Source organism: Ylistrum balloti, unplaced genomic scaffold, assembly GCF_031769215.1.
Source record: "Ylistrum balloti isolate Yb309-2 unplaced genomic scaffold, AGI_CSIRO_Ybal_v1 Utg369660, whole genome shotgun sequence".
Taxonomy (NCBI): domain Eukaryota; kingdom Metazoa; phylum Mollusca; class Bivalvia; order Pectinida; family Pectinidae; genus Ylistrum; species Ylistrum balloti.
In genome coordinates this window covers 425,481-445,448 of record NW_026781911.1, presented here as the reverse complement: position 1 = coordinate 445,448, position 19,968 = coordinate 425,481, and the positions used below count along the sequence as shown (strand labels likewise).

Sequence of the window (19,968 nt, the reverse complement as noted above, 5' to 3'; positions counted from 1 at the left end):
ATTAATACCTGTTAACTACAGGGTAATAAAATCTGATGTGTCACAAATAGTAGCCAATAATCAATTTACAAATGATCATCACGTGTAAGTAATTAAAACCTATAAATATAGGTGTGTGAAATGTTATAGCATTATAATCTTTTTCTACTTGAAAGTACCATTACTCTTCAGCTGTTTATATGATATAGCACTGTATGTTTTGTACTTGCAGTAACCAAATGTCAGCCTGTCTGGTATGGATCTTCAAGACCATCCCCTCTATGGAAAAAGGAAGAAAAGAAGACCAGCCTGTGCTAATCCATTGTTTTTACAATGGCTGACAGAATGGAGAGAGGAGGCTGCACAAAAAGGCTTGAAAACACAGTATGTGTATGGCAAGGTATGTTGACCTAGTCGTACTTTGTAAACGGCTTTTCTAATTAAATCTTGTTATAATTCCTCCACTGAATAATTATAAACATTATATGAACAGGATGTTTATTTGGGACCATAATCATCTACATTTTTACATTTCCAATTTGAATTATCAATAGTATTAAATGAATTGATCATGATGATAACTCTATTTCATCCAGGAATTAATTCTCTTCCAGAGTGCATTGAGGTACCCAACATAAAACTTCTACCTCTGGTAACAATTTCAATTTCCTGAAAAACATACCTGGAACACATATGATAAAACCTTACATTAATAGTCACATATCCATCCAATATACTTTTAATTTTACACATGGTTTTTCCACATGGTACGGTGTTAACAAATTATGTAACCTCAAACTATTAAGATAATTTTGTATTCCTGTATATGATGACTGTTATTATTTGTTCTAAGATAAATGAAAATCCATGTTATTTCAGTATATATCACCTATTGACAGTTTGTCACTATTATCTGAATGATGCCTTCATTTGTTGATTACATAATGTCATTATTGATGTACATCTCATGGTTGTTATTTGTAAGGATTGTATAACACATTAATTGGTTTTACAAACTGACAATGTGTGTGATCAACAATCATTTGTTGCTGAATCATTGTTCCGGTGCTGCCATCTTGTTTCTTTATAAATATATTGGACCTTAAGGTCAAATAAGGTAGTTTGCAAGCCATTTATAGAGGTGTAATAAAGCTATAAGGAATGTAGATTGTCAGGAACATGTTAGTGTAGATATTGATATAAAATTTGATTTGGGCTCATCAGTCTTTTCTTCAAAATGAAAATCATAGGTTTAATTGTTGAAATTGTTTGTGAAATGTTGAAAATAATGTTTTGTCTGAAAATTATTTTCATGACCCTATCAATTACAAGTGATAATATTATAGGAAGGGTGCAGGTGGGGACTTGGTTCAGGTAATATTACCCCTTTGGTCAAGGTTCTAGTTGCCCTTGTTACGTAGTAACATTTTTGGTGATGCTTGAATACAGAGTCTAGCTCCAGAAATTGAAGCACATGTAAGTCATTTATGCTTTCAATGCACTTGGTGGATATATGTTTATCTAAATCGTTACAAATCAAGTCAAGACTCGAAAACTAAGTGAAAAAGAAAAGGGGAACAACTCCATAAGCCAGGTTTCCTACCAGTATATTCTACTTTCTTCTGATAGGTGTTTGCCTAGACTGGAAAAGTCATCCCCAAAATCTATGTAACACATCAGGGAAGTTGGTGTAGGGGCCAAGCAAAGAGGAACTTTGTCAGATATTATGTTTTACTATTAATGATAATTGTAAGATGACTTTTTGGTACAGGCAATCAAGTCTTTGAAGAATTATCCTCTACATTTGGCTACAGGAAAAGATTGCAGGATTTTGGAACATTTTGGTAATTAAACATACTTGTAAACATCAAATGTTGTTGAACCATTTTCATTTATCTGACACAGTGACAATTCATATTTTAATATGTTGCTACTTTAAAATCATTTTTTACACTAAACAGATTATAATAAGATTCTAGTTTTGAATTAGATGAAAATAATATATGCATACATTCTGGTACAATCCTTGATAATTGATAAGATTCACATGTCTAATATGTTTAAAATGTTTTTCTAAAGTTATCTGAACTTATTGACATCTATCATCTTCCTTAACAAAGAACTGTAAGTCTAGATGAAAGAGAATAAGATAGCAAAACTCTGCTGGAGGATGTAAGATTGGAATCAGATTATTGAATGCTAACAGTATATCATTTTCTGAGATTAATTCTGTGTGACATTAAGTCAAGATGAAATTAACATTTATTGAAGAACCATTAGGAATCCAACGCCGTTAAGGCTATGTATCTGAAGTGATATGCTTTTTCTCTCTTTAGGTGATAAAACATGCAAGTTGATTGACGAAAAGTTGGCTGAACATATAGAACTGCATGGTAAGTACCCACATCTTGAGTGCAAAGGACATGATTTTTATCACAGTGACTTTGTCTCTGATAGAATTGTTTAGAATATGATATTTTGGAAAAGAGTTAATATCTTGTATTGTCAGAGTGTATTGTCAGAGTACTCTCCATATAATTTCTTTCTTGGTTTTGCTAGGATGTGTGGTCCCACCAGATCCTGCAGATGTCCCAAGAAAAGCACGAAAACTGCAAAAGAAAAGTCAGGCAGCGCCGGGAAACTTGACACAGCCAGCTAACATTTCAAGTCCCACTAGACCTGTAGCCACGGCAGGATCCATTAACCTTACAAATGTAAATGATGATGTGGACTTGACTGTAACACCACCTCCAAAGGTAGAATTCACAGCAAGTCCCTCTCAAAATACTGGTTCTGGTCCAGAATGGACCAGATTTATAGACATCTCGATTTATTCTATCCATAGCATAAAAACTAGAAAATTGCCTTCATCTGTAGAATGTACTTACATCTGATATGAAATGACATTTGATCTCAGAGTCAATACCAAAAATAGGAATGTCACTTTCAATCTTTAAACTAAAATTGTATATTTTAGTATACCTGTCTTTTCTCATATAAAGGAAATTACAAAGTTAGTTGGTTCTGCACTTGACTAATAAAACAGACAGGTTTTTTTTTCTTGAAATCAATTTGCTATTTGATATATACTTTTTTTTCTCTCTCTGAAAACAATCTGTTATTATCATTTGTTTTGTGTCGTTCAGAGATTTGCCCGGCCCCGCAATGAAAGTGGAGAACAAGAGTACGTACCATCTTACAGGTCCGGAGCTTATGCACTCATGCTGGCACTGTACAGAGACACACAGGTAATATGACCTATTCTCCTGATTGTTGAAAATCCAAATTGGACGTAATGACTTAAAAATCCAACTCTTTGAATATGAGACATGGACATAATTTTCACTCCACCATTTCACAAGATTATAACAACAATCGTCTGTTTTGGTGTATTTTTAAACAAGACACTGCATACATTACTGTTTGACAATTTAAGTGAATGATTTGAAGCATCTATGAAACAAAACATGCTAAATTTGGAGTAATTTGTTGATTTCTGGTTGCTGTTACCTGGTATGTCTTGAAATAAGATTTATTCAAAATCAAAGTATCCTAACATTAATATGTAGGTTTGTCAGATATTTTCTTCAAAAACATAACTAGACCAAAATCTGTTATTGATTAATCTTTAAAATCAAGGGATCAGTGCATAAAATTTAGGGCAATTGTTGTAAAATGAACAAAGTTCATAATTTGTACACATTAAATTAAACAGAACTGATGAAGTGCTCCAGCTCATTAGCCACTTGCGTCTATATCATGTATCCATACCATTCATGAAATGGTTAAATCAGACACTGACAGTTGCACCTTTCGTCCATCCTTCTCGAAATTGCAGTTGAAATATAAAACATTTATATACTGATGGAGCCTCTGGATGCCTGCTACCGAACAATACCTGAATATTTCTCGCCAGAAGTGCGAGCTATTTACCTCGCCCTTGAACATATTCAAACAAAGTAATGAGAGCTGTTATCTATTCAGACTCTCTTTCTGTACTATAATGTCTTAGCAATACAAATATTAAAAATATTTCCATTTGTAATACATTAATACTGTATCATGGACTTACCTTTAACTTTTTGTTGGGACCTGGTCACATGGGAATACCAGGCAATGGAAAAACAGATCATACAGCAAAGGCAGCTTTATCACTACCATCTGTTGATTTTAAACTTCATTTTACTGATTTTAAACCATTTATCAATCAATTTTTAATAGCTCAGTGGCAGGAGGAATGGAATCGATATACCGATAATAAATTACACTCCGTAACTTCTATCATTGATGAATGGTCTCCATGCTATAGAGACAACCACCGAGACCAAGTTGTCAATGCCCGTCTTCAAATGGGCCATACATACCTTACACATTCACATATGTTGAAAGGCGAAGATAATCCTTGATGCATAGGATGTGATGAGCCATTTACTGTTTAACTTTTTTATTATTGGCTGCATTGACCTTCTGTCTACTTGAATAATTTTTTATCATAACGTTACAAGTCTAAAGACCCTTTTTGAAACTGTTGAGATTTGTAAAATTCTATGTTATCTGAAAGACGTTGTTCTATATTATAGACTATGACATACCATTTTAATCTTTTGTGATAATATAACCATTTAAGATTTTTAGCATTTGTCTTTTACCTTTTAGTTTGTTTGATGTTATTTCCGTTTTGGATTGCTGTGTATTTCATCAGTTGATGGCCCTAATGACCTTTTATGTGTTGACGGGCGGTTAAGATTGTAATAATAATGATAACAATTATTTGGAACAAGGAACATTTATCGACTATCCAATAGGGTGAGAAAGAGGTATCTCGGCTGGGAAGATCATTAAGTTGGCAAACATTAGGCTTGCCGAGTGTTTGAAGCATCATGATCTTTCCCAGGTTGTCTTCGTGTAATCCTGATTGAAGTGCCAACAGAAACTTATTTCAGAACGTTTTTAAAGAGTCACCTGTGAAAATTGACAACAGGTAGGTACATCATCATTTTTAAACAAAGCACAACTTTAAAACCAGCATCCTGTGAATTTCATTGTGTTTTATTAGAAGCATTCCTGTTTACATATATTAACAAATATTACTTATAAAACAGTCACATATTCATGGTTCAATGTTTGAAAGTTATACAAACGATCTGGAAACAAAAATCATAACTGAACATGATTTTGCCTCTCTGTTTGGTCATGTACAATACCTCCTTCAGGAAAACAACCAGGGTGGCTGCACCCCAGGAAAACATACCCGCAGGGTGTCCATACACAAGGAAATACAGACCAGGAGAAATAAGGCACTCACTACTCTTAGAGATGCATCACTTAAGAGGCAACTGAGACTGGAGTTTAAAACTAATGGGTATTTACATTTAACTAGAATCTTGTGATGCCGAAAGTGTTGATTTTATTTGCTATTAAATACAAATTACACAGATGTCAATAAGACAATGATTGTAACAAAATATTTCACAATTAGAAAATTTACAAAATATTTTCATAGAGAAATAGCTTCTGGATTTTGAGGAATTAATATCACTAAAGTTGGAGTTTAGCAATGACAAACTGATCTAAGATAATGTTACATACAAAATGAACATACTTTTTTTCTGCAGCCCACTTTATTCACTTGAGTATTTATAATATTATAATTCTATTAACTTATGCTTAAAATTTGCATCACTTAAGAGGCAACTGAGACTGGAGTTTAAAGCTAATGGGTATTTACATTTAACTAAAATCGTGTGATTTGTGTCCAATAAAAAAATTTCTGTGAGTATTTATCAGTTTCACTGATATTCTTGGTTTTTATTTAACAATAACTTAAACAGAACAATGACATAAACAATCATTCTTTACAGAGAATTAGCTTTGGAAAAAAGAGAAAGAACTCCAAATGAGGACAACATGAAGCCTGCTGACCCTCCCTGTGATACTTTAAAAGCATCTGCTGTTTCTGCTACAACAGATATCTACTTTGATTTGGAGACAACAGGCCTTGGTAATTGCAACATTCAGAACTTCTATAAGTTATTTTTACGTCCAAGCCAGCCATATTTTAAATGTATACCTTGGTTTAGGTGTAAATTATCTACCTTTCTTGTTCTGGTGTAGACAGAAGAGTTTTGACACAGTGTATATATTTTGATGTTACAGGTAGAACGTCTAGTATTACCCAGATGGCAGCTGTGAGAGGGAAGGATCAATTTTCATGCTTTGTTATACCAAAAAAACGAATGACAAGGGAGGCTTCAGCAGTCACTGGGATCCGGATGTTCAAGAAGAAAATGTATCGCTATGGAAAGTTTGTGAAAGCAGTATCTCTAAGTGATGCCTTTAAGCAGTTATATGGATTTCTGAGTAAGACACAAGATAATATACTGATTGGACATAACATCCAGACATATGACTGTCCTATACTAATACATGCCCTATCATCCTGTGACAAGGATATGACTGAACAATTCTTGGTTCATGTCAAGGGATTTCTGGATACCAAGAAACTATTTCGTATCATTCATCCATCTCAGAAATCCTACACACAAGAGTCTCTTGTTGAAAGCCTGCTGGGTGAGAAGTACAAGGCCCATGATGCACTTCAGGATGTTGTAGCTCTTCAAAGGTTGGTACGGTCTGTGGACTTTGATGAGGAAGCTCGACAGAAAGCTTCCTTTTCTGTCGAAGACATTATGGATTCATATACCCACTCATTACAAGTCAAGCAGAATTTTCCAAGTCTAGAAACAATGGTGAACAAAAAAGTTATTTCATCTAATGTAGCAAAAAATATCGCTGGCAGTGGTTTGACCTACAGTGACTTAAAAACGGAACATAACAATAAAGGACGAGAAGGAATTGAAAGTATGTTCACTGCCACAAAGGATGGACACAGAATGTGTGTAACCAGATCAAGAAAGATAATTGACTCGGTATCAGACTTTTTGTCAGCAGAACATAATAAATAGTCTCTTCATTGTCTTAGAGTATGATTCAGGGGCTGTGAAATGTTGTGAAAAATTACTCAGAAAGACTTGACACTTATACTCTGTAATAGGATGGTTATGAGAGAATGTATATGCTGCAATCAGGAAATAATGGCTGTATATATAAAAGACAATAGATTTTTTTACCCAACTCCACATGTCAGTGCTTTAATTATCAAAGAATATTTTTTACATAGCTATATGCATGTATTTCAAGGGTTTTACAGACCCTGACTAATGCTGTTTGGTAGAATTCCTTGAGTCAGAGATTGTATGATGGCCCTGTGGGCATAATGCCAGATAGATATGTTAAAGGAATATTCCAGACAAGTTTGGATTTCTTTAGAGACTGTTGTATAAATAATGTACATAGTTTCTTCATATGTTCCCAATAGAAACTGTATGCTTCTTCCACACAAAAATCAGATAATGATATTTAGTTTCTAGAAATTAAATATAGATCTAGTTAGATCAATTTACAAATGATCCTGATTGTGTCCTAACCTGTTTGCACCTTTGTAATGCACTGCAAACAAATATGACAGTGTATTATATATTACAAGTAATATATATATGTTGAAAGTAAATTAAATGGCAGATTTTTTTTAAATTTGAATTTTGTCAAAACTATTTAGAAATAGCCTCAAGCAGTCTGCAACTTGTTTGGTATATCCTTTAACAGTTCCACCAGAGAAGTGTAAGATCTTGTGAGACACTGACAACAAATCTTATGATATGGTATTGTGTATTCATCTTTGTATAGTCTGTCAATTTGATCGCATGTTTGTCTGGTGTAAGGAAATATTCTGTTTCCATGTGAATTCCAGTTTAAATAAATATATCTCTTGACTTCAGCTAGGATGAGTTTTGCACTTGAAAAAAAAACATCATAATATTTTCGTCAGTGTGTGACATATATTAATGTGGATTCTTCCTCAAAATGCTTTGACTGAATATTCACATGGCATCTAGAAAGATTGAAAACATTTCTGTATGAATTACTCTTATACTTAACTAGTCAATTAATTGTTAATGTATAGGTAATGAACAAATAGATGTGTGTGTATTCTGAAGCCTCCAATTAAAGTATATGTATATTAACAAGATAAAGTAAAGCTTAATGACTATTTACATAAAAATAAAAATTCAGTTTCATTTTTGTACATATATTAAAGTTAGGTAATGGTGATACTTGAATTAGATGTTGAAGAGAAAATTGGACTTAAAAATTAGGTGAAATGTACTAAGCACTTGTACTGGATGCTAATTATTTTGGTGAGAAATGATTGGTAAACAAATGTCTCTAAAAAGTATGACAAATGATCAATATTTTTTGAAGCTGTGAAAATAAAACAAAAGTGTTCCATTTAATTTGGTATCTGTTTTCTATATTTTTCCTTTTTAACATATACATATTCAAAATACAATGTACTGGACAACATACATTTGATGGGTTACAGGGAAAAAAAGCAAGCACATTAAATTAACTTGGGAGGTGGGGTTCAGAGAGGCATTTTGTTTATACATGTAATTAAGTGGAAGTGTTTGGGGTTGAATGATTATTAAATTAAATTACTTGAAAATGAAAACAATTAGTGATAAAGATCACTAAATAATAAAATTGTCAGCCTCATGTCAAAGATTTGTGAGAAATGTCAACAACAACATGATTCTACACTTTATGTATTGCAGCAAGAACATTGATTGGGGCGTAGATATATTATTATAACAGTAACAGATTTATTGACACCTGGACATTTTTATCACAGGATCCTTGTAGCAGAGGTTACCTGTCCAAGTTAGATCTCATCAGGAAGGCTCAACCCCTGGCAGATAAATCTTTTACAGTTGTAAGTTACATGTTCAAGTTGTTCATTGTCTAATCCTGAAAACTATAATGTTGGAGGACTTGAGTTGATAGCATGTTATAAAACCTACAAGATGGAATCAAATTGTATGCATAGGTAAACCTCCAGGTGGAGTGTTACAGGAAACTGCTGAACAAAATTATGATTTGTAAGAAAATTTCAGTTATTCTATTCAAGTACAGTACACTGTTTTGTATTGTTACAGATACAGTTAAGAAATAAGAAATATTCTGTAACAGAGTTTTATAACTGATGTTTTCTGTTCCTATCTAGCCAGATGCAGGTTGTCGGTATACATCCTGGTCCTCCATGGGTACTCTCATCAAAAGGGCTCTTGTCATTAAGGAAAGTAATCCAGCCAAGTAAGTGTTTGTTTCTTGTTGATCAACTATGGTCAGTGAAATCTGAAAAAGTTTCTAGAACTCAATCAAATTATACACTGATTTCAATACTCTGTGTTTTATCATATGATTAACAATGCACTGTACCATGTTACACTGCTTATGCTGCCTCTGTACAATGCATCACTTTTTTCTACAGGTACCGTATCACAGATGCTGGGTGTGAACTGGCACACAAACTAGAAATGGTAGGAGCAGATGGTCACATGTCCACAACAGAAGACCACACACAAAGCTGTGCTCCTAGAGATGTGTTTTCATTGGGCAGTCCTGTCAGTCTCTCTGACCAGCACATCAGTCAGGGGAGAAATGTCAAGTAAGGCAAAATTAGAAAACATCTCTCTGAATAGTCAGACATGTTTATCAGTGTAAATTATTTAATTAAATTAAACTATAGATAAAATTTCACTAACTCTCTCAAGGTGGTGTGATAGAAAAAGAGCCTTTTTTTCTCAATAATAGGCCATAAGTGAGGTGTACAGAGAGAAATTTTTTAAACGAGAGAAAAGATAAAGATGTGGTTTATCATTATAATGTAATGTTATACAGTAACATCATACCAGCAGGTAAAATCATTATTTGATTATTAAATCCCTACATACAATATAAAATCTTGACTAATTCAGTGTTTCTCCTCAGATCAAGCTTTGAGTTTATGTATGTGGATGAAGCTGATAATCCAGTTCTGACAAAGGATAAAGCACAAGTTCTTGTTGATGGTAGGTTTCATATTGTTTTGTCTAATCTGAAATTTCATTGTTTCCTTTAGAACCTATTTTCAAATTATTTGAGTGCTACATCAATGTCAGATAGTTACTCTACATTTTCTGCATGATCTCTTGTTTCACAGGGCTTAGTCTGTAGTCACTTCTTACTCACATCAGCAATGACTGAGATTGAGACATAGCTGGTCAGTGATAATCTTTGTTACTGAAAACCTGTCAGTGATACTCTTTGTTACAGATAACCTGTCAGTGATACTCTTTGTTACAGATAACCTGTCAGTGATGCTCTTTGTTACAGATAACCTGTCAGTGATGCTCTTTGTTACAGATAACCTGTCAGTGTTGCTCTTTGTTACAGATAACCTGTCAGTGATAATCTTTGTTACAGATGATTTTGGTATTGGGTTTTTAGTGCACTGTGACTACCATGGATTACTGACTAGTGGTAAACTTTATAAACTGGACATGGGCAGGTTAGTATAATACATGGATAACAAAGTGTGTAACATTGTAGGTTTTAGATATATGAGTGACAATGTGAATATTATTCTAGACCTACAGGTAACAAAGTGTATAAAATTGTAGATTTTAGACTTATCAGTGACAATGTTAATATTGTTGTAGACCTACAGCTAACAAAGTGTATAAAATTGTAGATTTTAGACTTATCAGTGACAATGTTAATATTGTTGTAGACCTATGAGTGACAAAGTGTTTAAAATTTTAGATTTTAGACTTATCAGTGACAATGTTAATATTGTTATAGATCTACAGGTAATAAAGTGTAACAGTGTAGATTTTAGACTTATCAGTGACAATGTGAATATTGTTATAGACCTACAGGTAATAAAGTGTAACAGTGTAGATTTTAGACTTATCAGTGACAATGTGAATATTGTTGTAGACCTATGAGTGACAAAGTGTATACTTATCTCCATGACAATGATGCCCCAGACCGGGCTGTTGTATCCTCACCAAGACTGCCATCCCTACATAAATCTGACAATGAAGAGGGAGAGAATAATCTGATATCTTACCGTCAAGGAATTCCAAAGTTAGCCTCATTAGACGAAGAACCTATGACCAGACAGGCTGCACCAAGCGTTGTGTACTCTTGTACTAGCCAGGATACTGACTCTACTTCTGTTACCACAGGTATGCTGAGAGTCAAGAAAACTTCAAAAACGATTAATAGGTACACCGTATGTACAGGATATACACTTATCTGTCACAGTCCATGAATGATAAATCATTAAATTCAACTTTAGATATTTAAAATTAAAATTATTCTTGTTTGCTTGAAGGGAAAAAATAAATTACTCTAGAATTACCCATGTTGTTTGATAGGTTCCAAATCTCTTAATGTCCTGTCAGGGCATCACAGCCAGCTTGGTGAAACAAAATCGTACCACCCAATGATCTTATGATAAATCATACACTTGATGCATCTTCCTTCAATATACTCATATATCCTGTCTGATAGCATTGATCTGCCTTGTTTTAGTATTTATAGTTGTCATAACTGACAGAGCTCAGGCCAACATTATATTGTGTTCCTTACATATCTGATGGATAACATCTATATGAGGATATTTCTGCCCAGTCACAATGATGTTAACTGTCTTATGTGACATGACTGTGTTATTTGAACAGCTCAATTTCATGGTAATGTTATAACAGCTGGCTTTTCCATTCATATTGAGTTATCATTTTATTATATTGTTTGTACTCACATGAAATTTTGACTAGAATATTATCTGTGCTTTACTTGACCTGTAGACATTCAGAGGTTGTGCTGGTGATGTTCTTTAATTGGAAGATGTACTTCTTTTGTAATATATTTGTTAACTCACCTGCCTAGAGGGCAAGTGAGTTATGCCATGGCATGTTGTCATCTGGCATCTACTTTTCCCTTAAAACAACTTCTCAAAAGCAAAAGTGCCCTGAGTACTGATATTACATCGATTTCTAAGACAAAAAGCTTTCAAATTTGTTCAAATGAGTGACCTTGACCCACTTTGGTCACAAGGGTTAATTGTATTGAAAGTAAAATTTGAATAAGTGCTGATATTGGGATGAAGGGCTAGAAAGTTTGTTTAGATGACCCACATTCATGGTCATAGGAGTTTAATGTGTTCTAGTATTTAAACAACTTTTTCTCAGTGACTAGCCAGTAAGTGGCTATTGGTCAAGGTTTTTTTTCTGATAACATGGTATTCTGACAAAAGTTGTAGTAATGCTGTTTATTGTCTGCAACCATTCTCCTGACAAACTTAGTGCTGATGATCTGTGCTTTGATTTATGAACTTGGAACTTCTTTTATGTTTGATGATTTTAAACTTAATTATCATGAGAGTGAGAATGAAACATAATTGTTTTAGACTTACAATTCTTGTTTAAACAAGGTGTCAATTTCTTGTAGTTGACAATACCAAGGGAAGGAAAGTAAAACCCAAGGCAAGAAGTAAACCTATCAAGTCATCGCCTGTACAACTGTCTGCAGGTGCTTCCTGTTCCCATCTGCCTAGCCTCATTGACAAGCTGTCTGACTGTACAGAATCCAGTACCATGGCAACACTATCAAACTCCCAGGAGTCCCAGGAGTCCATCCCCTCTATCAGCTCAGCGTCATCTGTGTCCAGTCTACCGCGACCAGATTTTATCCTCACCCCAGGAAACTTTGATGTCATTCTCTGTATAGACAACCAAGAGTTCTACGGTGGAGGGTAAAGAATTCCAGTTTACTGCATTTTACTGCAATCCCCCAAAAGCAATCAGTCAGATATTGAAATAGATTGTAAAAAATCTAGAAACTGAAAATGAGCCTTATTTGAAAAATCCTATGTATGGTTTTGTCTCTATGCTTCAATTCAGGTTGAATTTATTGTTTATTGAAATCCAGTTCTTTTGTTAATACATAGTGTGGCTTTATCAGATTACTTTTCAAATGTTGAATACTTTGTATTAACTTCATTTAAAAACGATGAACCAGGGCTATCATTCTGTAAGTATTCATTATTATTGATATAAACAGCAAAATATGGATAAACCCGGAAAGAAAAATGCTTTCTGCAATCAGACTCAATTTCATCTTTTACAAATTTTGAAAATTGACTTATATGATATCAATTTAAAAACTTCAAACTTCACTAGGCTTAAAATTTCACAATTTCTGTTATGTGTAAGTCAATATTTCTTTCTTTTTGATATGCAGGAAAAAAGGAAGTAAGACTTTACTCCCAGATTTGATGAAAAATGGGGTAAACTGTGACCTGCGGAAACTTCAAGTAGGCGATCTGCTGTGGATAGCAAGAGAGAGAACAGGTGTGGTTATAGGTGTTTGTATGTGGTTCTGATATTACTTAGCACAATATATAGATAGCAGTAAATATATTGACGATAATTTGTTCTAGTTCTGATGTCATACCTTATAAATGTATTTTAGACATTTTATACTGTTGAAATAGGTAATGTGCTTCATGAAGAAGTGTTACTTAAATGAAACACATTATAGAAAGTTGTAACAGATGTATAACCAGGAAATCAGAAACTGTAAACATGAACTATAGAAAGTAGTAATGTTTTAGCAACGTGCTATAAATCAAAGAATATTTATCATTTTAATATGACCTCATGTTATGAACAGGAAATGGGCTAAAATAGATAATGTACTTAACAGTGGTGGCAAAAATGGTAAGATAATCTGGAATCTGAAATGTATTTAAGCAATGCATGGAAATAAGGGCACTTATAATTGTTTACCTACTATGTTGATACAGTAATAGTTTGATGTTTAACAGATTACCTCTCACTACAGAAAGATGAAAACAATAATGTTAGGTTATCTCATCAGTCATAACCAGTTGTCTGGAATATACATTACAGTTATCATGATATACATGTTCGTCCATGTGAAACAACATTAGATCTAAAATGTCAGATGGATATAGAATGATGAGTGATGGATGAATCTCCTACGTGGGAATGCCAACTATACTTTCTTGTTTTATGTTTAGCCCACCATTATCATATGGTGGACTGTTCAAATTGCTCTTCATTTGTAGTCCTTAATCTGTCTGTCTATCCTTAAACAATTTTTGTTATTACTATTTCTGGAGAAGTACTTATCAGTCTTTTTCGAACCAGTTTGACAGGTTGCAGGACTTTTATACCACGAGATGCCCATGCACGTTTCCAAGCAACGCTTGCACAAAAATGTCTGCTACTTCCTTTGATACAACAACTTGAAGATATTATTTGCTTGGATGGAGCATTCTAAAAAATATGCTCCCCTAAAATTTTTGAGGGAGCATATAGTCGCCACCTTGTTTGTCTGTCCATCCCTTCATGTCCGGAGCATAACTTTGCATGAAGTTAAGCAAGGATCATGAAAATTGATGTATACATTGACCATACTAAGGGGATGTGCAATGTACCAAATTCAGGTCCTGCAATCCCTTCATTACAGAATTATTGCTATTTGTTAAAATTTGTGTCCAATAAAGATGTTTTCGGGGAATTTTCATCTGTTTCACTGATACTCTTGTTTTATTAGCTGACCCTGTCCAAAGGACCAAGTGAGGTATAGGGATACCACAGGGTCTGTCGTCTGTCAACTTTTACTATATATTGTAACTATTCATGAACGAATGTGTGGATTTTACCAAATTTGCTCTGAAGCATCCTTGGAGAAGAGAGATAAGTTTTGTATAAACAGTGGGTGTTGGCCCCCTGGGACCAGATAGGCAGGGCCCAATAGGGAAAATCTATCAATTTCTTTAAAATCTATGTTGTTCTGCAGGAATTGCAGGATATTGTCCAAAATTGGTCTGAAGCAGGAAAATCAGTTTTGTATAAAGCATGGGTTTTGGCCTCCTGGGCCAGATAGGCAGGGCATAACTGGGAAAATCTAATCTTCAAATCAATTTAGTTCATATTCTTATAATTGCTTTGCACCATTAACAATTCATTTTGATCTTTGGTTCTTTGAAACAGTTGTGATCCCCACTGAATAACTATAGCATTGCTGAGCATCAGGAGATAAATACAATCATAAATGATAATTTGTCCTGGGGTTCGGTCCCAATTCAGGACTGATTATACTTTTGAAGCCATTGAGATTACCATCCCATAACTTAATTGCATTGCTGGACATCATCATTGCTGGTCTCTGCCCCCACCCCTAGGGAATTTGAAGCTGTATCTATTGGGTGAAATATATAAAGTTTTCATTATTGACTTAAATTAGGTGAGTGATACAGGCCCTCTTTGCCTCTTGTTTTTATCACAATATGGAAATTTTTCAACTTACATCGTCGGCTTTAAAGAACAAATAAAGATCAAACAATGTTGGATGCCAAGATCTCTCTGGAATCTCTTGTTTAGCTGTAGAACTATTTGAATCTGGAAAGAAAAGGTTAGAGGGCATTATTAATCAGCTAAGAAATCATTGAGAAATTGGCAAGAATCTTTGATAGCGATAAAATATCATTCATTCTTTTTCTGGTTTTTGATGTTAAATGAATAGCTCAGTACATTAATCTGATTGCTGTAGGTGAGGTGAACCAGGGTAAAGGGAGAGAACTTGTGTTGGACTATGTGGTGGAAAGGAAGCGAATGGATGACTTGGTCCACAGCTGTATTGATGGCAGACTTCCAGATCAAAAGGTGACACTGGTCTTTTAGGACAGATGCGACAATCTGAAGATTTCTTATTATAATCTTTTATACCCGCCACAACAATGTTTGGGAAGTATGGGGGAATCACTCAGTCTAGATGTCTAGATATGTTGTCCAGAGAACTCCTCTTATACTGGTGAACCAATTTTAATAAAACAAATATCAATATAAAGGACCATATGTAGATGTGCATGTAACTCTTTTCTCTCTGCAAAAATCAAGGTCACTGGATCCGAGGTCAAGGTCAAATTTTGTATCTTTTCACAGATGCATATTTTTTTACGACAGTATAAAGCAAAATTATTCGGAAATAAACAAGGAGTCAACAAGTTAAAAGTCAAGGTCACCGTGGCAAATGTCAGTACTTCTTATATATTTACTCATTTCTATAGCTCCTGCTATGAAATCTAGCAGCCCGAATGTATGGGTAACAATTCTAGTTGGATTTTATTTTCAAATATTTCATCTATCCTCCCATTGTAATGTAGAAAGACTGCAATGTGTTGTGAGCGTATAACACCATTTGGTCATGTGACCACATTGTGTCATTGATATCCTTTATTTGTGATTAATAAACACTTTCTAATGAAGTCCTGATATATATTATGTGTATTAGATTATAAAAATGTAAACTTTTTATTACTTTGTAGTTTCGGTTGAAACATTGTGGAATCAATAATGCCATATTTCTGATAGAGATGCATGGCTCAATGCAACACTACAGTATAGCTGAGGACAGAATAAAACAGACAATTACAAACTTACAGGTCAGTAAAGGATCCATACAGATCAGTAAAGGATCAATACAGGTCAGTAAAGGATCAATACAGATCAGTAAAGGATCAATACAGATCAGTAAAGGATCAATACAGGTCAGTAAAGGATCAATACAGATCAGTAAATGATCAATACAGATCAGTAAAGGATCAATACAGGTCAGTAAAGGATCAATACAGGTCAGTAAAGGATCAATACAGATCAGTAAAGGATCAATACAAATCAGTAAAGGATCAATACAGGTTAGTAAAGGATCAATACAGGTCAGTAAAGGATCAATACAGGTCAGTAAAGGATCAATACAGGTCAGTAAATGATCAATACAGGTCAGTAAAGGATCAATACAGGTCAGTAAAGGATCAATACAGGTAAGGTAAAGGATCAATACAGGTCAGTAAAGGATCAATACAGGTTGGGTAAAGGATCAATACAGGTTGGGTAAAGGATCAATACAGGTTGGGTAAAGGATCAATACAGGTCAGTAAAGGATCAATACAGGTTGGGTAAAGGATCAATATAGGTTGGGTAAAGGATCAATACAGGTCAGTAAATAAAGGATCAATACAGGTCAGTAAACGATCAATACAGGTCAGTAAACGATCAATACAGGTCAGTAAACGATCAATACATGTAAATAAAGGATCAATACAGGTCAGTAAAGGGGTCAGTAAACGATCAACACAGGTCAGTAAACGATTAATACAGGTCAGTAAATAGATTTTTTTTAGATATTTTGCTCTTTGCACCTGGTGAAATTGGTTCAACGTCTCAGATGTTATGAAACATTTTTTCTGTGCTTTCAGATTATTGATGGATTTCAAATAAAACGGACAGGCAACACAAAAGAATCTGTGTCCTATCTTACCATGATGACACGATACATCCATAGTTGCTATAGGGTGAGTGGCTAATAACCAGTACAGTGTTTGTTAATTCTAACTTCCTGTTATTGCTTCTTCATCAGATTTATATTTTTTATATTTTTTGTTTAAAGTGTCGTATTTTGTAATTTTTTGAAATTGATTATATCCATAAAGAAATTGATACATGATATTTATACTAAAACAGCCACTGAAAGTTAATGTTTCACTTGATCTACACTGGAAACTGAGTTACAACATAGGACCTGAAATATCTAGTTATCTGAAGATAAACTGATATATGTTTGCTATATTTCAGAACAAGACCTTGTACGCTACCAGTCCAGATGACCTTCCAGTGAAAGGTCACATCAATGATGCAGAACAAAGACTTCTTACTTTTGAACAGTTTAATCTGGGATCTGTCAAATCCAAGGTGAATCTGTGGTTAGTTATATATGGAGGGGTGGGCCCAGTAAAATGGACGCAGTAACATAGAATGAAAACTATGTCTAAATCATCGTAAAAATCATAAACCTTTTACAATGCCATGCTGCAATCTGTTTAGATTATGTACAATGATATATGAAGGTAATTCAGCAATAAATAGGCCTACATACAAGCAATGTTCTTGTTGGACATCCTGATCAGTATTTTTTTTTTTTTTTTTTCTGTATTCCTTTATCACTAGCTGTTAAGACCAAAACAAAACAAAGACATTGAAAACAATAGGATGAACAATATCATTTTCTTCGCTTTAATGTGCCTTGTGATCAGTCTATATGGGATTCTGTAATTTCTAGACATCTTACAAATACACCTGCATCATTCCGCAGGATGTAATGTCAGTCATTGTAAATTAGGGGTTTATGTGTTATCCTAAATATATACAAAATTAATTCATGAAATTTTCAGATTTTTATTGCAAGGTGAAGCAAAGAAGGTCTTTTATCATTGTTTGTCTCACTGTTTATTTTAGATATGATCAGAATTATAATGTGGGTGTGTCATTCCACAAAACAGCACTTTATGATGCTTAAACACAAAGACTTCTTGCATATGTTGTTTGGTGAAATTGTCGTTTTTTTTAGATAAATACAAGACTTCACATATGTTAGAAATGTCTCTTTACAGGCGCTGACTGTCAGAGAAATGTTTGGGAAACAGTTAATTCAGTTAAATGGCATGTCGGCCGAGAAGGCTAAAGCTGTCACTGACAAATATCCCACACCATCAGAGTAAGTTAGCTTCTAGTACATTGACAACATTACCATATACATGTATCTTACTCTTTTGTCACCCATGGTTACCAGTTTTGATAAGAATGCTTTGATTGCTGTACACCTATTTAAATGGGCCTCATGCCATGTGAAAAAATAAGCCTCTTAACTTACAAAGGTGTTACAAAGAACCAGTTGGCTTATGCCATGATGTGTTGTCCATCAACTTTTTACGTGAATGATACTAGTTCACATCAACTTTTTACGTGAATGATACTAGTTCACATCAACTTTTTACGTGAATGATACTAGTTCACATCAACTTTTTACGTGAATGATACTAGTTCACATCAACTTTTTACATGACTGATACTAGTTCAGAATGCCTGATTGGATTTGACAAACAAGGTTAAAAACAAGGGTTTTATCCCTTTTGAGGGCAGAGGTGAGGAACCAATTAAGGGCTGTTCTGATCATTGAATTTTTTTTTTTTTTTTTTTTTACTAAATTTGGTTTAGACCCTTATAAGGTAAAGGGGAGGGAATCTTATATAAATGTGGGGGTGGGGGGTGCTAGTCCCCTTGGGATATATAAAGATAGGTCAAACAGGGGAAAATGCAGAAGTTAGAAATGATAAATGGTTTATATATTCTACCTTGTTTTGAAATTTTGACTTCTGTGAAAATATTTTACGGGTACTTAATAAACGTTTAGAAAATATCTACTTCTTGATGTATCCACAGTATTTTGGAGGCATATGGCAACTGTCACAGTATTAAGGAAAAGGAAAACCTGCTTAGTAGCATAAAGTCTGGAAAGGCCATGAGGTGAGTACAATACAAGGTGTTTGTATAACCTTATTTGTTCATATAAAGACAAACTACATCAATAAGATTTTTTATAGTTTTGATTATTAGAAGTTAAAAACATTAAGATTTGAAGCTTTCACTCTATGTACTCTGTTATTATTCTTCTACAGAAATCTTGGACAAAGTTTGAGCAAGCAAATATGCCAGTTGTACTGTACTCAGCAAGCTCTTACATGACAGTACAGTAAGCCCAGCCATCTAAGCTTTCAATGTACTATGGAGATGATGCAGATTTCAATGACGTAGGATGGGAACTCTGTAAAGACCTGAAAAAGCAAAATTGTGAAGAAATGAAACTGTTTGTACCACCCATCAGCAAGTTCAGAAGATGGAGGATGAGTTTGTTAACTTGATACCAACATGAAAAACTGTGCCAAGCATTGCAGAAATTGCACGATATTTTACACAGATAATTGATGCATGACATAGTAGTTATTATGACTTGATAAAATTGATTGCTGAGTGTTCATTAGATTCCACTTATTGTGGAAATCCTTTATTTTGTTTGTGTTAATTTTGTAGCACACTCATTTATACATGATAAAAAAATTATCAAAACTTTTGCTCATTGTGTAACTATAAAATTTTCTCATTTTGTTCAAACACT

At 34.1% G+C, this 19,968-nt stretch overlaps 1 protein-coding gene across 1 annotated transcript; it reads left to right on the top strand.

The window, feature by feature from the left end:
* The first annotated feature begins 235 nt into the window (after window positions 1–235).
* On the top strand, window positions 236–19,538 carry LOC132558707 (crossover junction endonuclease MUS81-like). Its single transcript, XM_060223303.1, has 22 exons — window positions 236–379; window positions 1,751–1,823; window positions 2,316–2,372; window positions 2,539–2,735; window positions 3,126–3,227; window positions 8,732–8,812; window positions 9,104–9,192; window positions 9,371–9,547; window positions 9,871–9,950; window positions 10,345–10,429; window positions 10,861–11,062; window positions 11,488–11,506; window positions 12,379–12,682; window positions 13,171–13,280; window positions 14,792–14,802; window positions 15,525–15,623; window positions 16,286–16,402; window positions 17,216–17,311; window positions 17,592–17,708; window positions 18,407–18,510; window positions 19,236–19,319; window positions 19,472–19,538. The coding sequence occupies exons 1-22, from the start codon at window positions 236–238 to the stop codon at window positions 19,536–19,538; spliced, it is 2,415 nt and encodes an 804-aa protein (XP_060079286.1).
* The last annotated feature ends 430 nt before the right edge of the window (window positions 19,539–19,968 follow it).